This window comes from Balaenoptera acutorostrata, chromosome 4 (genome assembly GCF_949987535.1).
Source record: "Balaenoptera acutorostrata chromosome 4, mBalAcu1.1, whole genome shotgun sequence".
Taxonomy (NCBI): Eukaryota; Metazoa; Chordata; class Mammalia; order Artiodactyla; family Balaenopteridae; genus Balaenoptera; species Balaenoptera acutorostrata.
Window position 1 is genome coordinate 42,391,704 of NC_080067.1, and position 22,805 is coordinate 42,414,508.

Sequence of the window (22,805 nt, forward strand, 5' to 3'; positions counted from 1 at the left end):
TATGGGCTTATCTGGATCTGAGAAGTCTTTGAAGATCTTTGAACTTGACTAAATGACTTAACCTTTGCCACAGTGGGTGGGTTATATGCTTTTTTAGGGGGGGAGGCATTGGCATTCTGCATTTTTTTTTTTTTTTTTGCTTTTTTTTCTCCCCAATTCTACCTTTTAATATCTCCTCTTAAAAATGGGGGGACTAGAGATGATGATTGGGTAGTTTTGAAGATTGACATGAGAATTCCAAGATATTTAGTTGATCTACTTATAATAAGGTGGGGTTAAATCTTTTGATAATATTTTAGAAATGAATCTGTGTAGATATTTTCTTTTTTATAGATTTTATTGGAAAATGATACCGCAGTCAGATCTTACTGGCAGTGGGCTGTAGTTGAAAGGATGTGGACAAATGTCGGTTCAAATTTCAGCTCTATCACACATTGGTTCTGTGGCCTCTGAACTTTTCAGACTTCAATTTTCTCAAAGCAAAAACCAAACCAAACCAAACCAAAAAAATAACCCAACTTGCCTGCCCCCAAAGCAAGAAAAAAAATTCCCACCAAACACCAAAAGGCGATGACAGTAACAACTATATGTCTAAATACTCTGGAGAATTAAAAGAGATAAAATAGATGAATATAGCTGACATACTTCTTATCATGTAGAAGTCCTTAGTAATAATAGGGGCAAATATCATGCCCTACAGCATTTTGCTAAAGAGATACACTAAACAAGTGTATTATTTTGCATATTTTAGAGCATTAAATATCAAATAAATGCAGGATTGGCTTTGATTTTTATTTACCAGCTTTGAATTCTGATAATTCAGTTGTAAAACTTGATGCAAGTTTTAGGTCCAAGTAAGTGTATCTGAAATTTTGATAAGAAAGATTCTTCTTCAGTTAGGACACTATGAATAGAGAATTACTGTGTCAGAAATATACAAACAATCCCTGTTTACAAACACTTGGTCTATAGCAACTAGAGGCTTCATCCTCTGCCCCTAGTGAGGACAGTTAACCTTGGTTCTGCAGTTTAAAACACTTGGCAACTGTACTGATCTAGATCGATTTCTCTAAAGTAGATGTAGGATCAAGTATTGACCAAAGCTGAAGAGTATTAACCCACTTAATTTATCTTAGTTAAAATTCAGAATGTGTGTTTTTTCCCCCAAAGAAATAGCATTTTGTTGTTGGGTATATTTGAAATAGTCTTTTAATATAAGGTTTAAGGTATTTTCTGTCAATAGGCTTCTGTGAATTGGATTGAAAAGCCATAGTGATTTTTATGTGAGTTTCAAATAACAGACTTATAAATGAAATTTCAAATAATTTTTTTAGCCTTTGCATGGAGGATTTTAAGCATTCATTAAAACAGAGAATAGTGTAATAAACCCTCATGTAGCCATGATCTATCTTCATCAGGTAGTATTTTGTCAATATCAAGGCTTGCTTTTAAGCTTTGTTATTAGGGTGGATCCAGAATACCTTTACTCTATGGCTAATTTAGCTCCAGAATTAATACTTGACTCTATACAATATCTTATGTACAACATGTCTCAACTCTGGCAGGTAGAACACTGCTTCTCCCCAATATGTTATTCTGGATTTCTGTTGCTGTCCAGTGTATCTTTCCCTGGTCCCTTGGAATTTCATTTCACATATTTGTAGACTGGAACTTGTCAAAGATGTAGAGAGCCTCTGCAGATTTCTGGATCACTCTCTCTGTCCAACTTCCTTCTGTTTGGTATAATGCCTTACAAAGTCTAGCACCTTGGCTTCCTTGAAGGTCTGTCTCTGTCTCCCTAACTCAGCGAGTCTATGAAGCTTCATTTGAGTTCCCTCTCCTTGCTCTGTGGCTTGGAAACCTCCCCAAGGCAGTAAGCCGGGGCAATCCTAGGGTTCCCTTTTTTGTTTCCCTTTTCTTGGGAAATTACACTTCTGTGCCGCCAATTGCCCAGTGTCTGACATAGTTGTTAAATACATTTTGTTTTCTTTTCTACTTGTTTATGGTGGCAGGGCTATTCCCGTGGCCTTTAACCCCTATGGGCAAAAGGCCATTTAACTGCAACATTGATTATTTTATTTGTGATTTCTGTATTTTTCTTTGTCATTTCCACCAGGGGTTTATCAATTTTATTAATCTTCTCTAAGAATCAACTGTCTTTCTTGACCTTCTGATTCATTAATTTTTTAATTTTTTTCTTTATTTCTTTCCTTTTACCTTCTTTCTTTTTTTAGTTTATTTATTTATGGCTGTGTTGGGTCTTCGTTTCTGTGCGAGGGCTTTCTCTAGTTGTGGCAAGCGGGGGCCACTCTTCATCGCGGTGCGCGGGCCTCTCACTATCGCGGCCTCTCTTGTTGCGGAGCACAGGCTCCAGACGCGCAGGCTCAGTAGCTGTGGCTCACGGGCCTAGTCGCTCCGCGGCATGTGGGATCTTCCCAGACCAGGGCTTGAACTCGTGTCCCCTGCATTGGCAGGCAGACTCTCAACCACTGCGCCACCAGGGAAGCCCCTCCTTTTACCTTCTTTGAGTATAGTTTTCTTTTCGTAGCTCCTTGAGATGGAAGCTTCAATCATTTATTTTAGCTTTTATTCTTTTCCAGTATGTGTATTCAGTGCTACAAATTTTCCTCTTCACTGTACTTTAGCTATAGCCTACACATTTTTGATGTGCCATATTTTAGTTTTCATTCAGTTCAGATAAAACTGTGACTTCATCTTTCCCATGGGTTATATAGAAATATGTTACTTAATTTCCAAACATTTGGAGGCTTTTCTAGGTGTCCTTTGTTTCTTTCTTTTTTTCTTCACTGTAGTTAGAGAACATAATCTGAAAGACCTTTCAACTTTGAAATGTGTTGAGATTAGCTTTATGGCCCATCATAAGATTTATTTTAGGAAATATTACAGATACACTTGATTAAAAAGGAATGCGGTTAAATAGGTGAATTTAACCATTTGTTCTAAGCTTCTATATCTTTACTTTTTTTTTCCATTTAAAACCTGCTTATTTTATCAGTTACTAAGAGAGCTCACAGACAGCTCTTGATTGTAGATTTGTCTGTTTTTCATCAAGTTCTACCAGCTTCTGCTTTATATATTTCGAGGCTCTGTAAGTAAGTGTATGCAAATTCAGGATAGTTTTATATTCTTTTTGGAGTGACCTTTTCATGAAACTCTCTATTTCTAGAAATATTTCTTACTTTGAAATGATGTTTCAAATCATGTATGATGTTGATGTAATTTCACCATCTTTTTGTTAGTGCTTGTATTATATCTTTCTCTTTTCTTTTACTTTCAAACTTTCTGTTTTTATATTTAACATGTTCATTTTGAAAGCTCGCTATGGTTTTTTTTTTTAGTCTGACGGTCTTTTTCCTTCAATTGTATTATTTAGTCTATTTATGTTTATTGATTCCTGTTATATTTGGATTTAAATCTTCCATCTTATTCTTTGTTTTCTATATGTCCAATCCATTTTTTTCTTTTTTCTACTTTCTTACCTTCTTTGGATTACTTTTATTAGCTTGTTAGCTTACTTTCTTTTTTTGTTTTTATTGAAGTATAGATGAATTACAGTGTTGTGTTAATGACTGCTGTACAGTAAAGTGACTCAGTTATACATATATATATATTCTTTTTTCATATTCTATTCCATTAGGGTTTATCACAGGATATTGAATACAGTTCCCTGTGCTATACAGTAGGACCTTGTTGTTTATCCATTATATATAATATCTGTTTGCATCTGCTAATCCCAAACTCCCAATCCATCCCTCTCCCACCTCCCTAGCTTATTTTCTTTTAATTTTGCTTTGAGTGCTTAACCTAGAAGTTGTAGCATGTCCTTGACTTACTAGAGTCTAACATAAATTAGTACTTTTGTCACTTTTTTTCTTGTAGTTTTGGTAGTTAAGGATAGCTTAAGTAGGTGTAACATTGTGAGCACATGTTTTTCCCCTTGAGCTCCTCAAGGAAAATTAAAGGCATTTTTTTGTTGTGTATCTCACAGTTGAGCAGACTGATGCCAACTTGACTTTCTTTATATCAACTTGGTCAGAGTGTTCTTTTTCCTTTATCATTAATGTGCAGTAACTTCATCAGGATCTATCTCAGAGTTGACTGTGGTTAATCCATTTCCCCATATATACAGTGGATCCTTTCTACATGTAGATTCTTTTAGTTCCAAAAGTGTCTTTGGATTATGATTGTAATATTAGTTCTCTTACCTTGTTTTTTCTTCTTCTGGAGCCTTAGTGAGTTTTGATGTTCATTGTCTGCCTTGTCTATTACTTACTTCTTGTCCTTTCTACTACTTTTATTTTATTTAAAGAAATTTTGGGGGACTTCCCTGGTGGCGCAGTGGTTAAGAATCCACCTGCCAATGCAGGGGACACGGGTTCGATCCCTGGTCCGGGAATATCCCATATGCCACAGAGCAATGAAGCCCGTGTGCCACAACTACTGAGCCTGCGCTCTAGAGCCCACAAGCCACAACTACTGAGCCTGCATGCCTAGAGCCCATGCTCTGCCACAAGAGAAGCCACCACAGTGAGAAGCCTGCGCACTGCAACGAAGAGTAGCCCCTGCTCACAGCAACTAGAGAAAGCCCGCGTGCAGCAACGAAGACCCAACGCAGCCAAAAATAAATAATTAATTAAAAATTTTTTTATTGGAGTATAGTTGATTTACAATGTTGTGTTAGTTTCAGGTGTACAGCAAAGTGAAACAGTTACACATATACATATATCCACTCTTTTTTAGATTCTTTTCCCATATAGGCCATTACAGAGTATTGAGTAGCATTCACTGTGCTATACAGTAGGTCCTTATTAGTTACCTATTTTATGTATAGTAATGTGTATATGTCAATCTAAATCTCCCAATTTATCCCACCCCTTACCCCCTGGTAACGATAAGTTTGGTTTCTACATCTGTAACTCTGTTTCTGTTTTGTACATAAGTTCATTTATACCCTTTTTTTAGATTCCACATATAAGTGATTTCATATGCTATTTGTGTTTCTCTGTCTGACATCACTCAGTGTGACAATCTCTAGGTCCATCCATGTTGCTGCAAGTGGCATTATTTCATTCTTTTTTATGGCTGAGTGATATTCCACTGTATATATGTACCACATCTTCTTTATCCATTCCTCTGTTGATGGACACTTAGGTTGCTTCCATGTCCTGACCATTGTAGATAGTGCTGCAGTGAACATTGGGATACATGTCTCTTTTGAATTATGGTTTTCTCTGGATATATGCCCAGGAGTGGGATTGCTGGATCATATGGTAGTTGTAGGAACCTCCATACTGTTCTCCATAGTGGCTGTACCAATTTACATTCCCATCAACAGTGAAAGAGGGTTCCCTTTTCTCCACACCCTCTCCAGCATTTATTGTTTGTAGATTTTTTGATGATGGCCATTCTGACCAGCATAAGGTGATACCTCATTGTAGTTTTGATTTTCATTTCTGTAATAACTAATGATGTTGAGCATCTTTTCATGTGCTTTTTAGTGATCTGTATGTCTTCTTTGGAGACATGTCTGTTTAGATCTTCTGCCCATTTTTTGATTGGGTTGTTTGTTTTTTTGATATTGAGCTGCATGAGCTCAGTAATTTTGGAGATTAATCCTTTTTCTGTTGTTGCATTTGCAAATATTTTCTCCCATTCTGAGGGTTGTCTTTTCATTTTATTTATGGTTTCCTTTGCTGTGCAAAAAGCTTTTAAGTTTCATTAGGTCCCATTTGTTTATTTTTGTTTTTAATTACTTTTTTTTAAAGTTTCTTTTTCTTGGCTCTTTTATCAGTAGTGCCTATGTTTCTTATTATATGCTGTGTTTAATTAATGTTGCAATGTTATGTTATAGTCTCTTCTTCACTTTTTGTGTTGTGTATTTGTATCACCTGACAAATTTGGTTCCAACTTTGATTCATTTCTCATAGTTGCTTTGTATGGATGATAGATTCATTTTTATTTTTTTTGGCCACGCTGTGCGACTCTCAGGATCTTAGTTCCCTGGCCAGGGATCGAACCTGAGCCCTTGGTAGTGAGAGCTGGAGTTCTAACCACTGGACTTCCAGGGAATTCCCTAGATTCTTTTTTGTTGTTGTTCATGATAATGTTCAGAGTTTTCCTGGATTGGCAGTAACAGACAATTCAATTGATGAACTGAAGGTTTTGGGTGACTTATAAGATTTCTTGAATGACACTGCACTATTATTAATTCAGTGAGGTGGAGTCTCTTTAATAAATGGGAAACTATGGGAAAAGCCAGGTCTGTTTTCAGATCTTTTGATGTCATCTTGTTTTTACAGAGCCCTGAGCTTCAGCCCCTTGATTTTTAGTTTTCTTTCACCACCAAGCCACCAGTGGACACTTCCCTTTTCAAAAGTGTATCTCTTTCCTAGAGTGTAGGTCCTTTTAAAAAATCCCCCTTGTTGTTATGGTTTTAGTTCAATTTTGGTTGGGGACGAAAGTAGATGTCTGAGTTCAAAATATCATCTTGACATAGAATCCATGTTAGTTTATTCAATGTAAGAATATTAAGTATAATTTTAATTGTAGTTTTATTTTATGGTAAATGTAGTCTTTATTTTATAGTACTCTACTTAAGAGACTATTTGAAGTATTGTAGTTATTGTTTTTGAAAGATAAAATATTAGGATATTTATTTTGATTACATGTGTTTAGAACTTATTAGCCAATTAAGAAACTTGACAAATTGGTTTTTGAGGGCAGTAATTCATTTTATTCAGGGATGTTATGGTGATTCTTCCTATTCTGTAGATATTGAAAGCATTTATCTGGTATAATAGGACATCTTGCTGTCCATTTATTGCTTATATATTGTGTGTTCTAGAGTGCCACATTTTTTATCAAATGTTTCTTTGCTTATAATATATCTCCATATTGGCTTTGGTACTCTAGAGACTTCTAGAGTGATTTATCAGAAGCATATTTATTTAAGGAATGAGGGAAAAATAGCATTCTAAATTTTAGTATAGTTTCTTTGACTTTTTTGTTTGTCTGGTCAGAGTAGGAAATCTCTTTACTCTTTATTTTGTTCTTAATGGAGATCCTTCAAATATGTAGTTAAATTTACTTAATAAAGTAAAAGGGGTTGTTCATAGCCTAGGAAGTGAGTTTTACTCAGAATTGTTTAAAGTAATTCTCATGACTGAAAAGAAGTCAGCAGCTTAATTCATTTAAAATCTGTATTTGATTTTGTGGTCCTTTTTACAGCCTTTAAAAATGTTGCAAAAACTGTGTTTTGGCTTTGCTATCTTTTCCCTATTTATTCTCTTCAGAGTCATTTTTTGCTTCTTGTAGCCTATAAACGAAGTTGAGGTCTACAATATGAGAATTGAAATAATCAATATTAAGACACTGCTGTGATATTTTAAAACTTATTACTTTCTTTCAATTTGACATCATGGGTAACTTAAATTATAGATCTGCTATTGCTGTCTAGGTCATTGAGCCACATCAACAATATTTATAAAAGAATATTCCAGACTGGCATGTGTTGCTTGTATGGAGACGTAACGAGCAGAATATTTTTGGAGAATGGTAGGCATATGTTTTCTACAGTGGAATCTTTGTGTTAGGGAAAACCATGAGATGAGTTTGGAGATAATTGAGTTTATTTCAAGTATTGGGTAAGTTGGGAGGAGTAGAGATTAGGAAAGTAGTTGCTGTTGGGAGAGTGAGGCAGATAGTAATTGATAGAAGGCCTCTAATTGTGGTATTTAGCTTTGCTATGATGGTGATAGAGTGATCCTACTTTCTGGTTTCTCTGGGACAGAGCCAATTTACGCCTGTTGTCCTTATGTTATAGTGCCTTCCTGGACTCTAAAATAAATCCCCTTTTATTTTCCAAAGGCTTGGATGATAGGTGATACGATTTTCATGTTAGTAGCAAACTGGGGAAGATCATGCATGTATTTGGCTGCTGAGGGTTTCCTGTGGAGAAGATGATAATCTTTAACCAATATTATTATTATTTACCTTCCTATATAAAAGAAATATATTGAAACTTAAGTAATCCTTATGCCAGCCTTAAGATTTTAAAGGTCTGTCAGAATCAGAATACTTCTCTTTACTGGATTAGCTGTGGTATGAGGGAAACATTTTATATTCTCTGAATCAGATTTTACTCATTCATTTAGATTAGCACATCCCACAGTTACTTCTTTCTCAGTGCCTGCCTACTCCCAAATCACCTGTCTGCCATCTCACAATTTACTGGTGTTATTATTTAATCCTTATAATAACCCTGAAATGTAGTTATTATCAACATTTTGTAGAAGAGGAAACAGATGCCCAGAGAGGAAGTAACTTGTTTGAGGACACCATTATATGAGAATTTCTTTATTTTTTAACTTAATACTTCTGTAGCTTTGGGTATATTAAGAGCATATACATTTACTTTTTAAGATACAGTGAAAACATGATTTTACCAAAATCTACCTTATCTGTAATCCACAAATGATTGCACATTTTGTCCAACAGTATATTTTTCTTAGTGGCAAACCACTAAGAAATGAGCTTACTTCAAAGTTTTATTTAAAAAAAAGAAGCTCTTAGGGATTTGTTGTTAGAGTTTAAACTAATATTTAACTCTTTGTCTTTTGTTACACTATATTTTCACTAGTTAAGTGAAAAAGTAATTGCCAGAATCATAATGTAGAACCAAATTAAGATAACATAACGTGTGTGTCTGTGTGTGTATATACTGTATATGTAGTGGCTCTGATTATCACAAAAAAGGCCCCCTTCATTTTTATTATTATTACTTTCTTTTAATCAGAAAACTTTAGGCTGATTGATTATTGGTCAGAGATTTTAGAATAATCTGTTAAAATTTTTACATATCCACATATAATAAAAGATTTCATTAGAAATGAATAGATAATGTCTGTGGGGGCAATAAATTGTTGATAAATTAAAACTTTATTTTATGTGGAAAGAAGCATGTGTCAAAATTGAGAGGGAGTAGTCAAAGAGAAAATGAAGGAAATTTAACCTTTGTAAATTAGTATAATAAACCCATGTTGACATTCCTAGCAATAAATATTGTAACTTCTCAAAATCACATATTAAAAAAAAAGTTTGTGATCTAATGATACAATATTGCTCTTCACTCACTGAATGAACCAGTTAAGGATGAAAGAAGACAGAACATACTACCAGTGAAATCCATATTTCTCTTCAAGCCCTACATATGTCCTAAGTACCCAGGACTAGTTCATGTGATCTCTTTATCCACAATCTTTATTTATTTAGGTAATTTGTGTTTGCTCTTTTCTTTTTTGCTTGATCAGTCTAGCTAGGGATTTACCAAATTTGTTGATATTCTTGTGGAACCAGGTTTTGGCTTTGTTAATTTTCTTTATTGCTTTCTATTCCATTGATTTTTGCTCTTTAATGTTTCTTTTCTTCTACCTACTTTGGATATACTTTGCTCTTCTTAGTCTAGCTTCTTAAGATGGAACCTTAGGTAATTGGTTTTAGACTTTTCTTCTTTTCTAATATAAACATCTAAAGCTATAAATTTCCCTCTAAACATTGCGTTAGTTACATCACACAAATTCTAATATGCTATATTTTTATTGCCTTTCAGTTCAAAATATTTTCTAATTTTTTTGTGATTTCTTACTTTACTCATGATTTATTAAGAAGTATATTATTTAATTTCTACACTTTTGGTTTTTTTCTGGATGTTTTATTGTTACTGAATTCTAATTTAACTCTGTTGTGGTCCGATAAACATTTTGTATGATTTCTACTTTTGAACTGACCCTTTGATCATCATGAAGTATCCATTTTTATTTGGGGTAATACTTCTAGTTTCTGAGTGTCTAGGATGATACTTTATTTGATATTAATATACTCATTCCAGCCATCTTTGTTTACGTGATATATCTAATTTTAGCCATTTACTTTCAACCTGTGTCTATATTTAAAGTGCATATCTTGTAGATAGCGTATAGTTGTGTGTTGCTTTTTAATTTATTAGGACAGGCTTTGGCTTTTTTCCCCCCTCTCAAACAAAAGATCTCACATATTTATTACTGGACCAACTTACTAGTGCAGAAACATAGAAACAAAGAGAAAAATCATTTTCCCAATAAAACACACCCAACTGTCCAGATAGTAGTGTATGCTTTCAGAGTGATAGGGTAAGATGTAAGTTACTTTCATACAGCATAAATATTTGTGCCATCTCTTGTGTGATTTAGACCCAGCTTGGTTTTTCTCCAGTGTCTCATTGTGGAGGTGTACTCGATTTATTACTTGTTTTCATCTGAATCCATTGGGGAATAGGACAATTCTACTTTTGTTTCTTGGCCAGGAATTGCTTGATCCTGAAAGTCTTCTGAGAAGACATGTGAGCCTTTCCAGCCTCCTTTTGGATTAATGAATATTTTTAAGAATTTTCTTTTAGTTCATCTTTTGGCTTTTTAGCTATATTTCTTTGCATTTCATTTCTTTTTTTTCTTTAAGTGGCTACTGTAAGGATTACATATATGCCCTTATGATTCAGTACTTTAAGTATGTTTCAGTGTACTTAGAGTTACTATTTCACTGTTCACACGAAGTGTAAAAGCTTTCTAACTGTGTAGGTTAATTTACCTGCTCCGTACTTTATTCTGTAGAGATTATATGTATTATATCCACTTTCATTATAAACCCTACAGTAAAATACTGTAATTTTTACTTTAAGTACATATGTATTTTAACTAAATTAAGGGAAGTCGTTTTTTATATTTACCCATATTATACCATTTCTAGTGGCCTTCATTTCCTTTCTAAAGGTCCAGGTTTCCATCATTTATCATTCTCTTTAGCCTGAAAAACTTACTTTAGTACATACTTTAATGCATATTATTAACTACTGATGATTATGTTTTACTTTTCCTTTATCTCAGAAAGGTCTTTGATTTACTTTTTTTTAAACATCTTTATTGGAGTATAATTACTTTACAATGTTGTGTTAGTTTCTGCTGTATAACAAAGTGAATCAGCTATATGTATACATATATCCCCGTATCCCCTCCCTCTTGCATCTCCTTCCCATCCTCCCTATCCCACCCCTCTAGGTGGTCACAAAGCACCAAGCTGATCTCCCTATGCTATGCAGCTGCTTCCCACTAGCTATCTATTTTACATTTGGTAGTGTATGTATGTCAATGCTACTCTCCCACTTCGCCCCAGCTTACCCTTCCCACTCCCCGTGTCCTCAAGTCCATTCTCTATGTTGGCATCTTTATTCCTGTCCTGCCTCTAGGTTCATGAGAACCATTTTTTGTTTTTTTTTAGATTCCATATATATGTGTTAACATACGGTATTTGTTTTTCTGACTTACTTCACTCTGTATGACAGACTCTAGGTCCATCCACCTCACTACAAATAACTCAATTTTGTTTCTTTTTATGGCGAAGTAATATTCCATTGTATGTATGTGCCACATCTTCTTTATCCATTCATCTGTCGATGGACACTTAGGTTGCTTCCATGTCCTGGCTATTGTAAATAGAGCTGCAATGAACATTTTGGTACATGACTCTTTTTGAATTATGGTTTTCTCAGGGTATATGCCCAGTAGTGGGATTGCTGGGTCGTATGTTAGTTCTATTTTTAGTTTTTTAAGGAACCTCCATATTGTTCTCCATAGTGGCTGTATCAATTTACATTCCCAGCAACAGTGCAAGAGGGTTCCCTTTTCTCCACACCTTCTCCAGCATTTATCGTTTGTAGGTTTTTTTGATGATGGCCATTCAGACTGGTGTGAGATGATACCTCATTGTAGTTTTGATTTGCATCTCTCTAATAATTAGTGATGTTGAGCATCCTTTCATGTGTTTGTTGGTAATCTGTATATCTTCTTTAGAGAAATGTCTGTTTAGGTCTTCTGCCCATTTTTGGATTGGGTTGTTTGTTTTTTTGATATTGAGCTGCATGAGCTGCTTGTAAATTCTGGAGATTAATTCGTTGTCAGTTGCTTCATTTGCAAATGTTTTCTCCCATTCTGAGGATTGTCTTTTTGTCTTGTTTATGTTTTCCTTTGCTGTGCAAAAGCTTTTAAGTTTCATTAGGTCCCACTTGTTTATTTTTGTTTTTATTTCCATTTCTTTAGGAGGTGGGTCAAAAAGGATCTTGCTGTGATGTATGTCATAGAGTGTTCTGCCTATGTTTTCCTCTAAGAGTTTTATAGTGTCTGGCCTTACATTTAGGTCTTTAATCCATTTTGAGTTTATTCTTGTGTATGGTGTTAGGAAGACCATGACTATTAATACCATAGTCAAGCTGATGAAAACTAAAGATAAAGCGAAGTCTTGAAAGTATTCAGAGAAAAACTGGACACATTACATACAAAAGAACTATGACATGACTTACTGCTGGCTTCTCATCAGAAACAATGAAGATCAGAAGACAGTGGAACAAAATTCTTAACATAGTGAAAGAAAAAAAAAAATCAACCCAGAATTTTATACCCAGCCAAAATATCCCTCAAGAAACCAAAAGTAAGTAGAACACTTATTTTTGTAAGTAGAACACTTATTTTTGCTGGGTATAAAATTCTGGGTTGATTTTTTTTTTTTCTTTCACCATGTTAAGAATTTTGTTCCACTGTCTTCTGATCTTCATTGTTTCTGATGAGAAGCCAGCAGTAAGTCATGTCATTGGTCTTTTGTGTGTAATGTGTCTATTTTTTCTCTGAATACTTCCAAGATTTCGCTTTATCTTTAGTTTTCATCAGCTTGACTATGGTATTACTAATCATGGTCTTCATATTTATTTTGGAGTTAACTAAACTTCTAGAATCTGTAAATTTTTTGTTCACTAAATTTGGGGAAATTTTGGCCACCACTTAAAAAGAAATTGATGTCTATCTCATTATTTTCTCTACTTATGAGTTTAAATAAACATGTTAGACATTTGAATGTTGTCACACAGATCCTATAGGATCTGTTTTTCTTTTCCTTTAACAATCTTTTTTTCCTCTTAGTTCTTCAGATGGGATAATTTTGATTTATCTGTTTTCAAGTACATAGATTTTTTTCCCCTCTGTTGCTACCAATCTGCTTCAGATCTCTTTTAGCATAATGGTAATTTCAGATATTGTATTTTTCAGTTACAGAATTTTTTTTTTTACTTCTAGTTTGTCTTTTAAAATTTCTTAACATTTTATTCATTATAAGCATAGTTATACTTACTACTTTAAAATCCTTGCCTGCTAACTCCAACAGCTGTCTCGTCTCAGGGTTGTTCACTATTGACTATCTTTTCTCACATTTTTCATGTTTCATTGTATACCTAGTAATTTTGTATTTTATCATGGACATGGTGAATGTCATATTTTGAGTACTCTGGATTCTGTTATATTCCTCTGAAGAATATTGATTTTTTGGTTTACTTTTTTTTTTTAAAGCAGGGAATTAACTTAGTTGAATTAAAATTACAACAATTCATTCTCTTTGGAGCAGTTGAAATTTTAGTTCAGTTCTTTCATCCTTAGCTGTTTGGAGTTTGCCCTTCATATGCATGATGTAGGATTCAGCCAGAGATTTGAATAGAGTTTACATCTACAATTTTTGGCTCCTTTAACTGACTCTTTTCCAGGATTCCCCTTTCATTTTCATTTTGCGATGGTTGCCTTGAGTCTTTGTTCTGGGTTTTCAGGCCATAAATTTGAAAGTTTTCCGTTAGAGTTTTAGCTGTCCTGCATGGCACAGACTTAGGCTTGTCCTCAGAAAAGAAACTGATAAAATGGGAAACTTTCTTACTGCTGTTTGCTTTTTCCAAGTGTTGGCATTGCACATGATTTTTGGTTCATAATCTAATTGCTTGAAATTACATTAAATAAATCAATAGCATATTTATATAGTAAGATTTTGTTCAGTGCCTTTAAGGTCAGTGCCTTCTTTTGGTCACTATTCAGTGACTTCAGTTAGTTGCTTTTTTATAGTTTCTATAGTATCATCAATCTGGTAGAGGCTTTCTTCTCAATACTGTAAGGCAGGATCTAAAAATCTTTACTTTTTAAAAGCACATAATATATCCTAATACTGTCCTTCATTTTATGCAAAGAATAGCTGGATTATAGTAGAGTAGAGGAATAGTTTTATTCTAACAATTAGAAATAGGAAATTAGGTAGAATCAATATAGAAAGTAGAGATTGTAGGGATAGGGAAGACCCTAATCCTTGCATATTAGAACAGATACATTTAGATTTGTTATATTATCTTGAAGAGATTTGAGTAATGAAGATTTGATTTGAACTTTAAGCCTTTTTTGACTAAGCAAACACTAAACCTTATATTCCTGTAAAGTTGACACATGTTTCCCTCGTATCATTTAACAGAGTACTTATTCATAAAGAATCATCTTTAGATGCTTGCTTCAAACAGTTATTTAACTGAATCCTTAACTAAAACTAAATCCTTTTCTTTCAGACAATTTTTAAGGATATTTTTATTTCATAATACAAAATATACACTAAATGTATATAATGAAATCTACTTACTGTAGGTCCCGATCAAGACCACGTCCACGTTCCCATAGTCGAAGCAGTGAAAGGTCCAGTCACAGAAGAACACGTAGTCGGTCTCGGGATAGAGAACGACGTAAAGGCAGAGATAAGGAGAAAAGAGAAAAGGAAAAGGATAAAGGCAAGGACAAGGAATTGCACAGCATCAAACGTGGGTAAGTTGAAGCAGATCTAAAGCAGTGATGACTCCGTGATTCCATAGCAATATTCAAACTAAATTTTCATCTTCTGAGGTTTTTCTAAGATGGTAAAAAGAGGAGAATATAATAGAGAATAAAGAAAGGATAAATCAGAATAGTTATCTCAGATTTTTACTGTGCTTCCTTTCTATTCCTGTTTTCATTTAATATTTACAAAACTAATCTTAGAAACAAATAGCACTGTCAAAACTTAGTATGTCAGTAAAGGAAAATTTACATAATTTGTTAGGAAAGTTCCATTTTCTTTATCATGAATACAATATTTAAAATTTGAAGACTACTTACAATTAAAGATGTCTGTTAGCTTATTGTAAAACTGTTAGGGGAAAAGGATAAAGATGGAACGAAGGGAGGGAACCACGTGATTTACTGTTGGCTAGCCCCCTTTCAATGTAGAATGAGGACTTGGTCAATATTAAGGTATATGTACGTGTTAGATGAGTGTATGTGCATATGGGACCCAGAATTTATTTTTTTTGGAATTGATATCATTGAAACAGTTATTCTAGTTTTGTCTGTTTGGAGGTTGAAGTCCACTCAAAACAGTTTATTTAATTAAAAGATGTTAAAGTGAAATAAAATCTTGTTTAGTAGCTTAAATCAGCAGTCCCCAACCTTTTTGGCACCAGGGACCAGTTTCGTTGAAGACAATTTTTCCATGGACGGGGCTGTGGTGGTGAGGCTGGGGAGATGGTTCAGGTGGTAATGTGAGCCATGGGGAGCGATGGAGAGCGGCAGCTGAAGCTTCGCTCACTTGCCCACCACTCATCTCCTGCTGTGCAACATGGTTCCTAACAGGCCGCAGACCGGTATCAGTGGTTGGGGTGGTGGTTGGGGACCCCTGGCTTAAATTACAGCTTCTTGTTTGTTTTATTCCAAACCGACATTGGGATCTTTTATTCTATGAAGTGTTTAGAACATCTTAGAATTTATCCTCTTTTGTTAGTCTTTCAACACCCTATATATGTTCACTCTAATACTTCAATACAGAAGTGTTTATCTTTAGTGTATCACTTTTCACTGTTAAATTGAAGAGCTTACCAAGATTTTGGATATGGTTCCTTGAGATCTTGATTCTATGAAGAATTAAGTTTATTGAAGGTTATGGGGCTCTTCTCATCCCTCTCTTTTTCACAGTTGTCTGTGTGTTTATTTTTTAATCTAGGTTTACAGTGATATTATATAAAACTGCCTGGATTGTTGGCTTTTACGTATTCTTTGAAATGATAAATTTGTGGTGGATTTTGGGAGAGTGTAACATTATTGTGTGACTTTCTTTCCCTGATCACCCCATAGCCATTAATGTACATTGAGCAGTTGTGGTCCTGAAAAATTCTGAGTTCTGTCTTTTTCTAGTTTTAAGGACTGTTGAATGTTATAGAAGAGTAGATAGAGTTGGATATCTGGCTTTAAAGTTAGGGAGCCTGACTTAGCCAGAGTTGGTAGAATGGAGTGAGGATCAGAGAGGATATGGGGGAAATCTGTTGATAAAGGGAGAAAGTCAGGAGGATGATAGTTGAAGAGAGGATGTAGAGTAGGTTTCTAAGGCTGGAAAATAGAGTAGGTTTCTAAGAGTGGAAAATATGCGCTAAGAGGATGAATAAATTACATCATTCAAGGAAATTCCGTGCTCCTTGTTCTTTTTTTCTTCCTCCTTTTGGTTTACACTTTAGATATTACATGACTATGTGAAATGACTATGATTTTTACTGGTCATTAAATCTTTGCTTTCTGCTTCACCAAGTTTTACTTTTTAGAATAATATTTACACAGTTGTATGAAGTTGATATTACATAAAGCATTAGTTGGGGTATTTTAAAGGTAAGAAAAATGAGAGCATGAATCAAAAGGGAGGTCGGATGGTTTCAGGAAAGGGTTTCATATGGTGACATTAATTTTGAAGGTTGGCACCAGCTTTACAGGTTAGATTCTGCCATCACTCAGAGCTGATTTTGTTCAAGGGACTGATTCCTGGATGACAGGTTCACAAGATAATAATGTTGTATTTGTCATTATTTCTTAAATCTCAACAAAGGCAATGAACAAAGTCAAAACAAGAGGTGTCAGTTGAAGGGCCATGAGTACTGATGCCAAAAAGCTGTGAGTAGCCTGATTTAGTCATCTTCATGGTTTTAGTGGACCATAGTACAGGGTGGTGTTATGTCAGTGTGCCCTCCCTTCTGATTAGTGCTAAGGCCACACGAATTCATACCTTTTAGTACGATCTGAAATCAGGATTTGTGGGGGGGGGGAATTGATGTATACATTTAATATGGTAGTATTTATATATGAAAGATACACGCCGTTTTGCTCCAGAAATAACTTATATATATATTTTACAGCTTACATGTTTATTTCCTAAACCTGATCTTTAAGCCATTCAGGGCAGAGCATGGGTATTATACTCTTTTGTATTACTCAGCATACCTAATGTACATGGTAGTTTTTCATAAATATTTATTGGGTATTGATCAGATATGCTCATTCATTCATTTGTTCACTTGTTCAGTCAACAATACTTGAATGCCTTCTGTTTGTCAAGTATATGTTAGTAATGGGGACATAACGGCAGGCTAGTCTTACTTGGAGATTTCATGCAGGTGGCAAAATAAGCATATATAAAAGGGAAGATACATAAGTAATTACAGTAAAATCAGATGAATGTTTCAGTAGGAAACTGACTGTTATGTGTTAGGGTACTTTTGGCTGTAAGTAACAAAACCTAACTAAACTAGCTTAAACCAAGAGCAGCAAACTTTTTGTGAAGAGCTAGGTAGTAAATAAATTAGGCTTTCTCGGCCATATGTCTCTGTTGCCAACTACTGAACTCTGCCCTTTTAGCATGAAAGCAGCCATAGATAATACTAAATGAGTGGCATGGCTGTATTCCAGTAAAGTTTTATACTTTATTTACAAAAATGGGCAGCTGGCTATATTTGCCTATGGGTTGTAGTTTCTCAACATCTGGCTTAAACAATTAAGTACATTTATTGCTAAAATAAGAAAAAGTTTGGAGGTAAGCAGACCTGTGCCCTTTTTATTGTTCCAACAGACCAGTCTCAGCACATTAGGTTTCATCCTCAGTCTTGACACATTTTGGTTGCAAGATATTTTCATGAACTTTAAGCTGGTTGACCTAGATTAGTCAGCATGTTAGGGCCGGGCTCTCAGGAGAAGCGATGTTTATACACTGAAGGAAGGAAGAGATGGGAATGAAGGGTGCATGCAAAATGAACTTCATGTGGAAATACTTGGAGGAAAGCAAGGTGAGTATGGCATATTTGAGAAACTGAAGTCTCATGGGGATTGGTTTAGAGAAGAAGAGGAATAATGATGAGAGGTGATTATTGGAGTATATGTTATGCTAAGGAGAGAGTTAATTCTAAAGGCAGTGAGAAGCCAGTGAAATCTCAAGTAGAGTAATTTTATGATCAGGTCTACATAAGGTATGAACAAAATGCTTTACTTGCAGTGGACATAATAATAAGCATCTAACATTTAAATATATTTTCTAGGTATCAGAAATTTTGCTAAGCATTATATATTATCTTATTTAATTTTCATAATAACCTAGTGAAACAGGTGCTTTTATTTTCCCATTTATACAGATGAACACTTGTTATCATAGGACTTGTAAATAAATGGCAGAGTTAGGTTTCTAATTCAGGTTTACTGACAACAGCATCTTGACTCTTAATAGTACACTATGTTTATTTCTGTAGTAATCCATGATTATTGATGATGATATACAGTGTTTGAGATCAAGTGATATGCTATTGCTTAAACTTTCCTAGAAAATAGCTAAGGAAAATGGAAAGAATTTTCTGTGCCTTTTTTTCTCTGATCGGGTCAGAAATCTGTTATTAGTAAAAGACTGATTCCTTCTTTTCTTCCTTTCTCTTCCTTACTTTCCCACGTCAGCATTTAATCTGTTTATGTAGAATTACTTTTAATTATATTTAATAAAATGACAAAAAATTTCTAGACCTTAATTAAATGTATTTCTGTGATGGTTTTATTGGCTCTTTTGAAATTTTTATTATTTTTTTAAGAACACATACAGGTGGAGAGAAAGGAAAAAAGATTCACAAATGATTGTATTTGGACTTACGTATTAGCTCATTGTGATTGTATGACTCAATGACAAATATTTTAGCTTGTGCTAAATAACCTAGATGCTTCCTCGCATAAGAGAAAATAACAACTCATGTGATTCTGTTTCTTTATATATAACAATCTTTGTTTTTATCAAACCAGTTTGAAAATATCAATATTTCTAAATATTGATAGAATATAAAGCATACATTGATGAAATATAAAGCAGGGAGAGTAAGTACACTAATTGTAAGGGAATATTTTATAAATTGGGAAAAATAAAAGCAGGAGAGAAAGAAATGCTCAAGCAGGAATTTATGAGCCTAATAATAAGGAAGAGCTTTTTTTTATTAGCCTTTTGAGAAAAATGATATAAAATTAGGCAATTCTGAAAAACCTTTTTAAAATAGCAGCTAATTAAGTACATGTTCTGGAAATTCCTGGAACAGTTGAATGATTATAATTAGGATTTGTGTATAATGTCATAAATTGATCTATTTATTTTATAATTTTGCTGAATAAGGGAGGCCTAATATAAACTAGAAGGATATCAGGAGTTTGTAGGGATTAAAAGGTGCCCTTCCTTACAACACTGAGTGAAAGATTAATATAAGAAAGACACTGACCAAACCTTGTCTTAGATTTTATCAAAAAGGTTTAATGATTTTAATTTTTAATGTTTTACATTTATAAAATTTGGTTTCTAAGAATATTTAATTTTTAAAATATTGATACAGATTTTGTTTGTTTTTATTAGTTTCCCCCCGAAATTTTTAGAACAAATATTCAGCGTATCATTAGATAATTATATTTCTTTTCTGAGGACATGTCTTTGCAATATGAAAACAAATTTTATTAATACTAGAGTTATTAAATTGAAATTGGGCACTTAACAACATCATTTTAAGCAAGCTTTTATTGAGAGTCAAAAATCAGAAATATGAAACTTGCCATGGCATCTCATAATTACAACTTGTTTTGATGATTGTGAACATTGTACACCCCATTTGAGTCTTCTGTGGATTAGTATCTTACTGAGCCTTCTTTAGAAACATTTTAATCAAATTCCAAAAAGTGTAGTCATCCACTATAAAACATTTTATGGACTTCCTTGAGAAATTAGTTGTGAGTAAATGTCAGTGCCACCAGTGACATTCTACTATTGATTTTAAATCATAGTGCCATCCTTAAGAGTAGAATTTGCATGGATTTGATTTAACTTTATTATTATTTTTTTAATATTTATTTATTGTTATTTATTTATTTTATTTTTGGCTGCGACGGGTCTTCACTGTGGCATGTGGGTTGCAGCGTGCGGGATCTTTTTGTTGTGGCGCACAGGTTCTTCCTTGCGGCACCTGGGCTTCTCTCTAGTTGTGGCGTGCGGGTTTTCTCTCTCTAGTTGTGGCACACGGGCTCCAGAGCGCGTGGGCTCTCTAGTTGAGACACGTGGGCTCAGTAGTTGTGACGTGGGGGCTTAGTTGCCCCGCAGCATGTGGGATCTTAGTTCCCTGACCAGGGATTGAACCCGCGTCCCCTGCATTGGAAGGTGGATTCTTTACCACTGAACCACCAGGGAAGTCCCTGATTTAACTTTATTTTAGATCATGATTTAAACCACCAGCCAGGAAAGTTTGGTTTAAAGCAGTTATTGCCTAGTAAAATGCTTTCTTAATTTGAGTAACTTTAGGATTCATCAGGAATCTAATTTAGTATTCCGTAGCCTATTCTCCCCTATGATGTGCTACTGTGAAAGGTTTTCACTTTTATTATATTCTTATTAGCTTTTCAGTAGGTGGATGTTGTACTCAGAAATGTGCCCATCAAGACTTCTGGAATATTTTGCCCAAACACTTGTGTTGTTTATACTTATCTTCCTCATTTCCTTTATATAACTTTCTGAAGCTTTGTACTTTTAGAGAGAGGTTAAGAATTTCCCTCTGGATACAAATTTTGACAACTGAAGCAGTGCTTTTTGGTAGGTAATTGGAGGGGAATGCATTTAAACAGAATTTAAAAATTTTTTTGGCCGTATCACATAGCATGTGGAATTTCCCCAACCAGGGATTGAACCCATGCCCCCTGCATTGGAAGCGTGGAGTCTTAACCACTGGACCGCCATGGAAGTCTTAAATATAATTTCTTAAATGTGACTCTCACTAAATCATTTGTCTTAAGTCTCTTTGAAAATATGTATAGAAGCCACTGGGATAGCAGTGAACTTGGGCTTCAGTTATAGCCCATGCTATTATGGGCTATAGTTATAGCCCACTTTTCCTACCTAGTGCTTGGCAGAAGGTGTTGGAAGTGGTTTGGGAATGCTGGACTCTGAGTTTGACAGCAGTTACATACTCTTAGAGGCTGTCATATTTTTCTTTACCTCTTATTTCTTTATGCAGCAGGAAATCATTTATGCTAATTTACCCTTATTTGCATATAGGTTATAGAGTTCTGTGGTGCAGAGAGTGCTTAGAGCTCCTTTTAAGTGTCTGTCTGGATCAAAGCAGGGCTGTGTGATAGCTGTTGTCTGACACCAAGCTCTGTGGTGTTGTTTTCATTAAACATTTATTACACTTCGAATGTGACAGCAGGCAACTTTGTGCCAGGATAACATGTTTTCATGCAAAATTTATTGAAAAAGACGAGACTCTGTAAAGAGATCCTGTTGCCTTTCACCAGTGGCGAAGGGTAAATGTTTGGTTCGAAGGAAGTATACCTTTAACACGTCATTGTAACATGCGAAAGAAGCTTCGTACTGTCAATTTTGTTAAGCAGGTAAACAAAACCATCTTTAAAGTGTGTGCACTGGATTTTTTTTCCTTTTCAAATTAAAGGTTTTACAGTTTCCTTGTGAATTGAATGAATACCATAACAGTGGCTTATTATGTTGTTGGGTATTTTATATTACAGTGAAATTTACCACCCAGTTTCCATTATGTGGGTTTGGGTATGTGTCACTAGCTATTAGTTTTGTTTAACAGAAACAATCTGTTATTTTTCAAAAAGGTGACGTCAAGAAAGGGAATCCATCATAACAAAAAGAATAATCAACAGAAGCAGGAGACAAGGGTTTCATAAGTTCTCCCCCAGTCACCACCTTTCTCTTACTCATTATATTAGTACTTTTAATTATCCCAGAGTTTGCTCAATGGAATTTGACTTGAATTATGCCTGATAGAGCATTAAGTGGCATGAATTGTAGGTTCATTCTTTCTTTTTTGTGGTTGCCTGACTAAAAAGACTTGGAATGAGAGAAGGTACTTTTATTTTCCTTTTTCATTCCACGAGAAGCTGATGAATTATGGTTGTATGAAGAATTAGTAAGAGTGAAAGTAGCCACAAACTGGACTTTTTAGTAAGTTTTATCACATGGACTATCAAAAATTTGGTGAGACCCCTTACAAGGGGTATTACAAAAATTATGTTGGCATCACCATTCAAGATTAAAAGGAGAGAAGTAGTGAGTTGTATGTGATGGAAGGAATTTTGTCTTTGGAACCATGCAGAATCCACACAAACCTTCAAATTCTGACTTATTTTGCCTTGGAGCTACTAAAGGATAATTTTTTAAAAAGGTAAAATCATGACTCATAAACATGTACATAAACCCATGCCAAAGCTGTTAGCTCATTAATTAATGAGGGAACCCAGTAAGATGTTACATGGAGCTCAAGGAGAATCCAAAGAACAGACACATACATAGGCCACCAGGAATACTGGACACAAACTTGCTTAATTGATTCAAAATTGCCTTCTTCCACGTGGGGAGGGAAATCAGTTATAACTCCACTGGAAAAATTCTTTTTCATATCTATGGAAAATAATCTTTTGCATTGCTATCAATTATTGATAATTTGTGGAACTTAAAAATATGTCAGACGAGGAAGAGCAGAAAAGTGGAGATAACTTGGAAGTGCACCCTAGACAAAACATCCAATCATCTTATTT

At 34.6% G+C, this 22,805-nt stretch overlaps 1 protein-coding gene across 4 annotated transcripts in view; it reads left to right on the top strand.

The window, feature by feature from the left end:
• RSRC1 (arginine and serine rich coiled-coil 1) overlaps window positions 1-22,805 on the top strand; it is a 428,398-nt gene that overhangs the window by 93,739 nt on the left and 311,854 nt on the right. For 3 of the 4 annotated variants that reach the window (XM_057545926.1, XM_007164842.3, XM_057545928.1), the window contains one exon: window positions 14,544-14,717. The exons of the other annotated variant lie outside the window; for it this stretch is intronic. In XM_057545926.1, coding sequence (XP_057401909.1) covers window positions 14,544-14,717 — 174 coding nt within the window. The remainder of the gene's footprint in view (window positions 1-14,543; window positions 14,718-22,805) is intronic. 4 annotated transcript variants of the gene reach the window in all.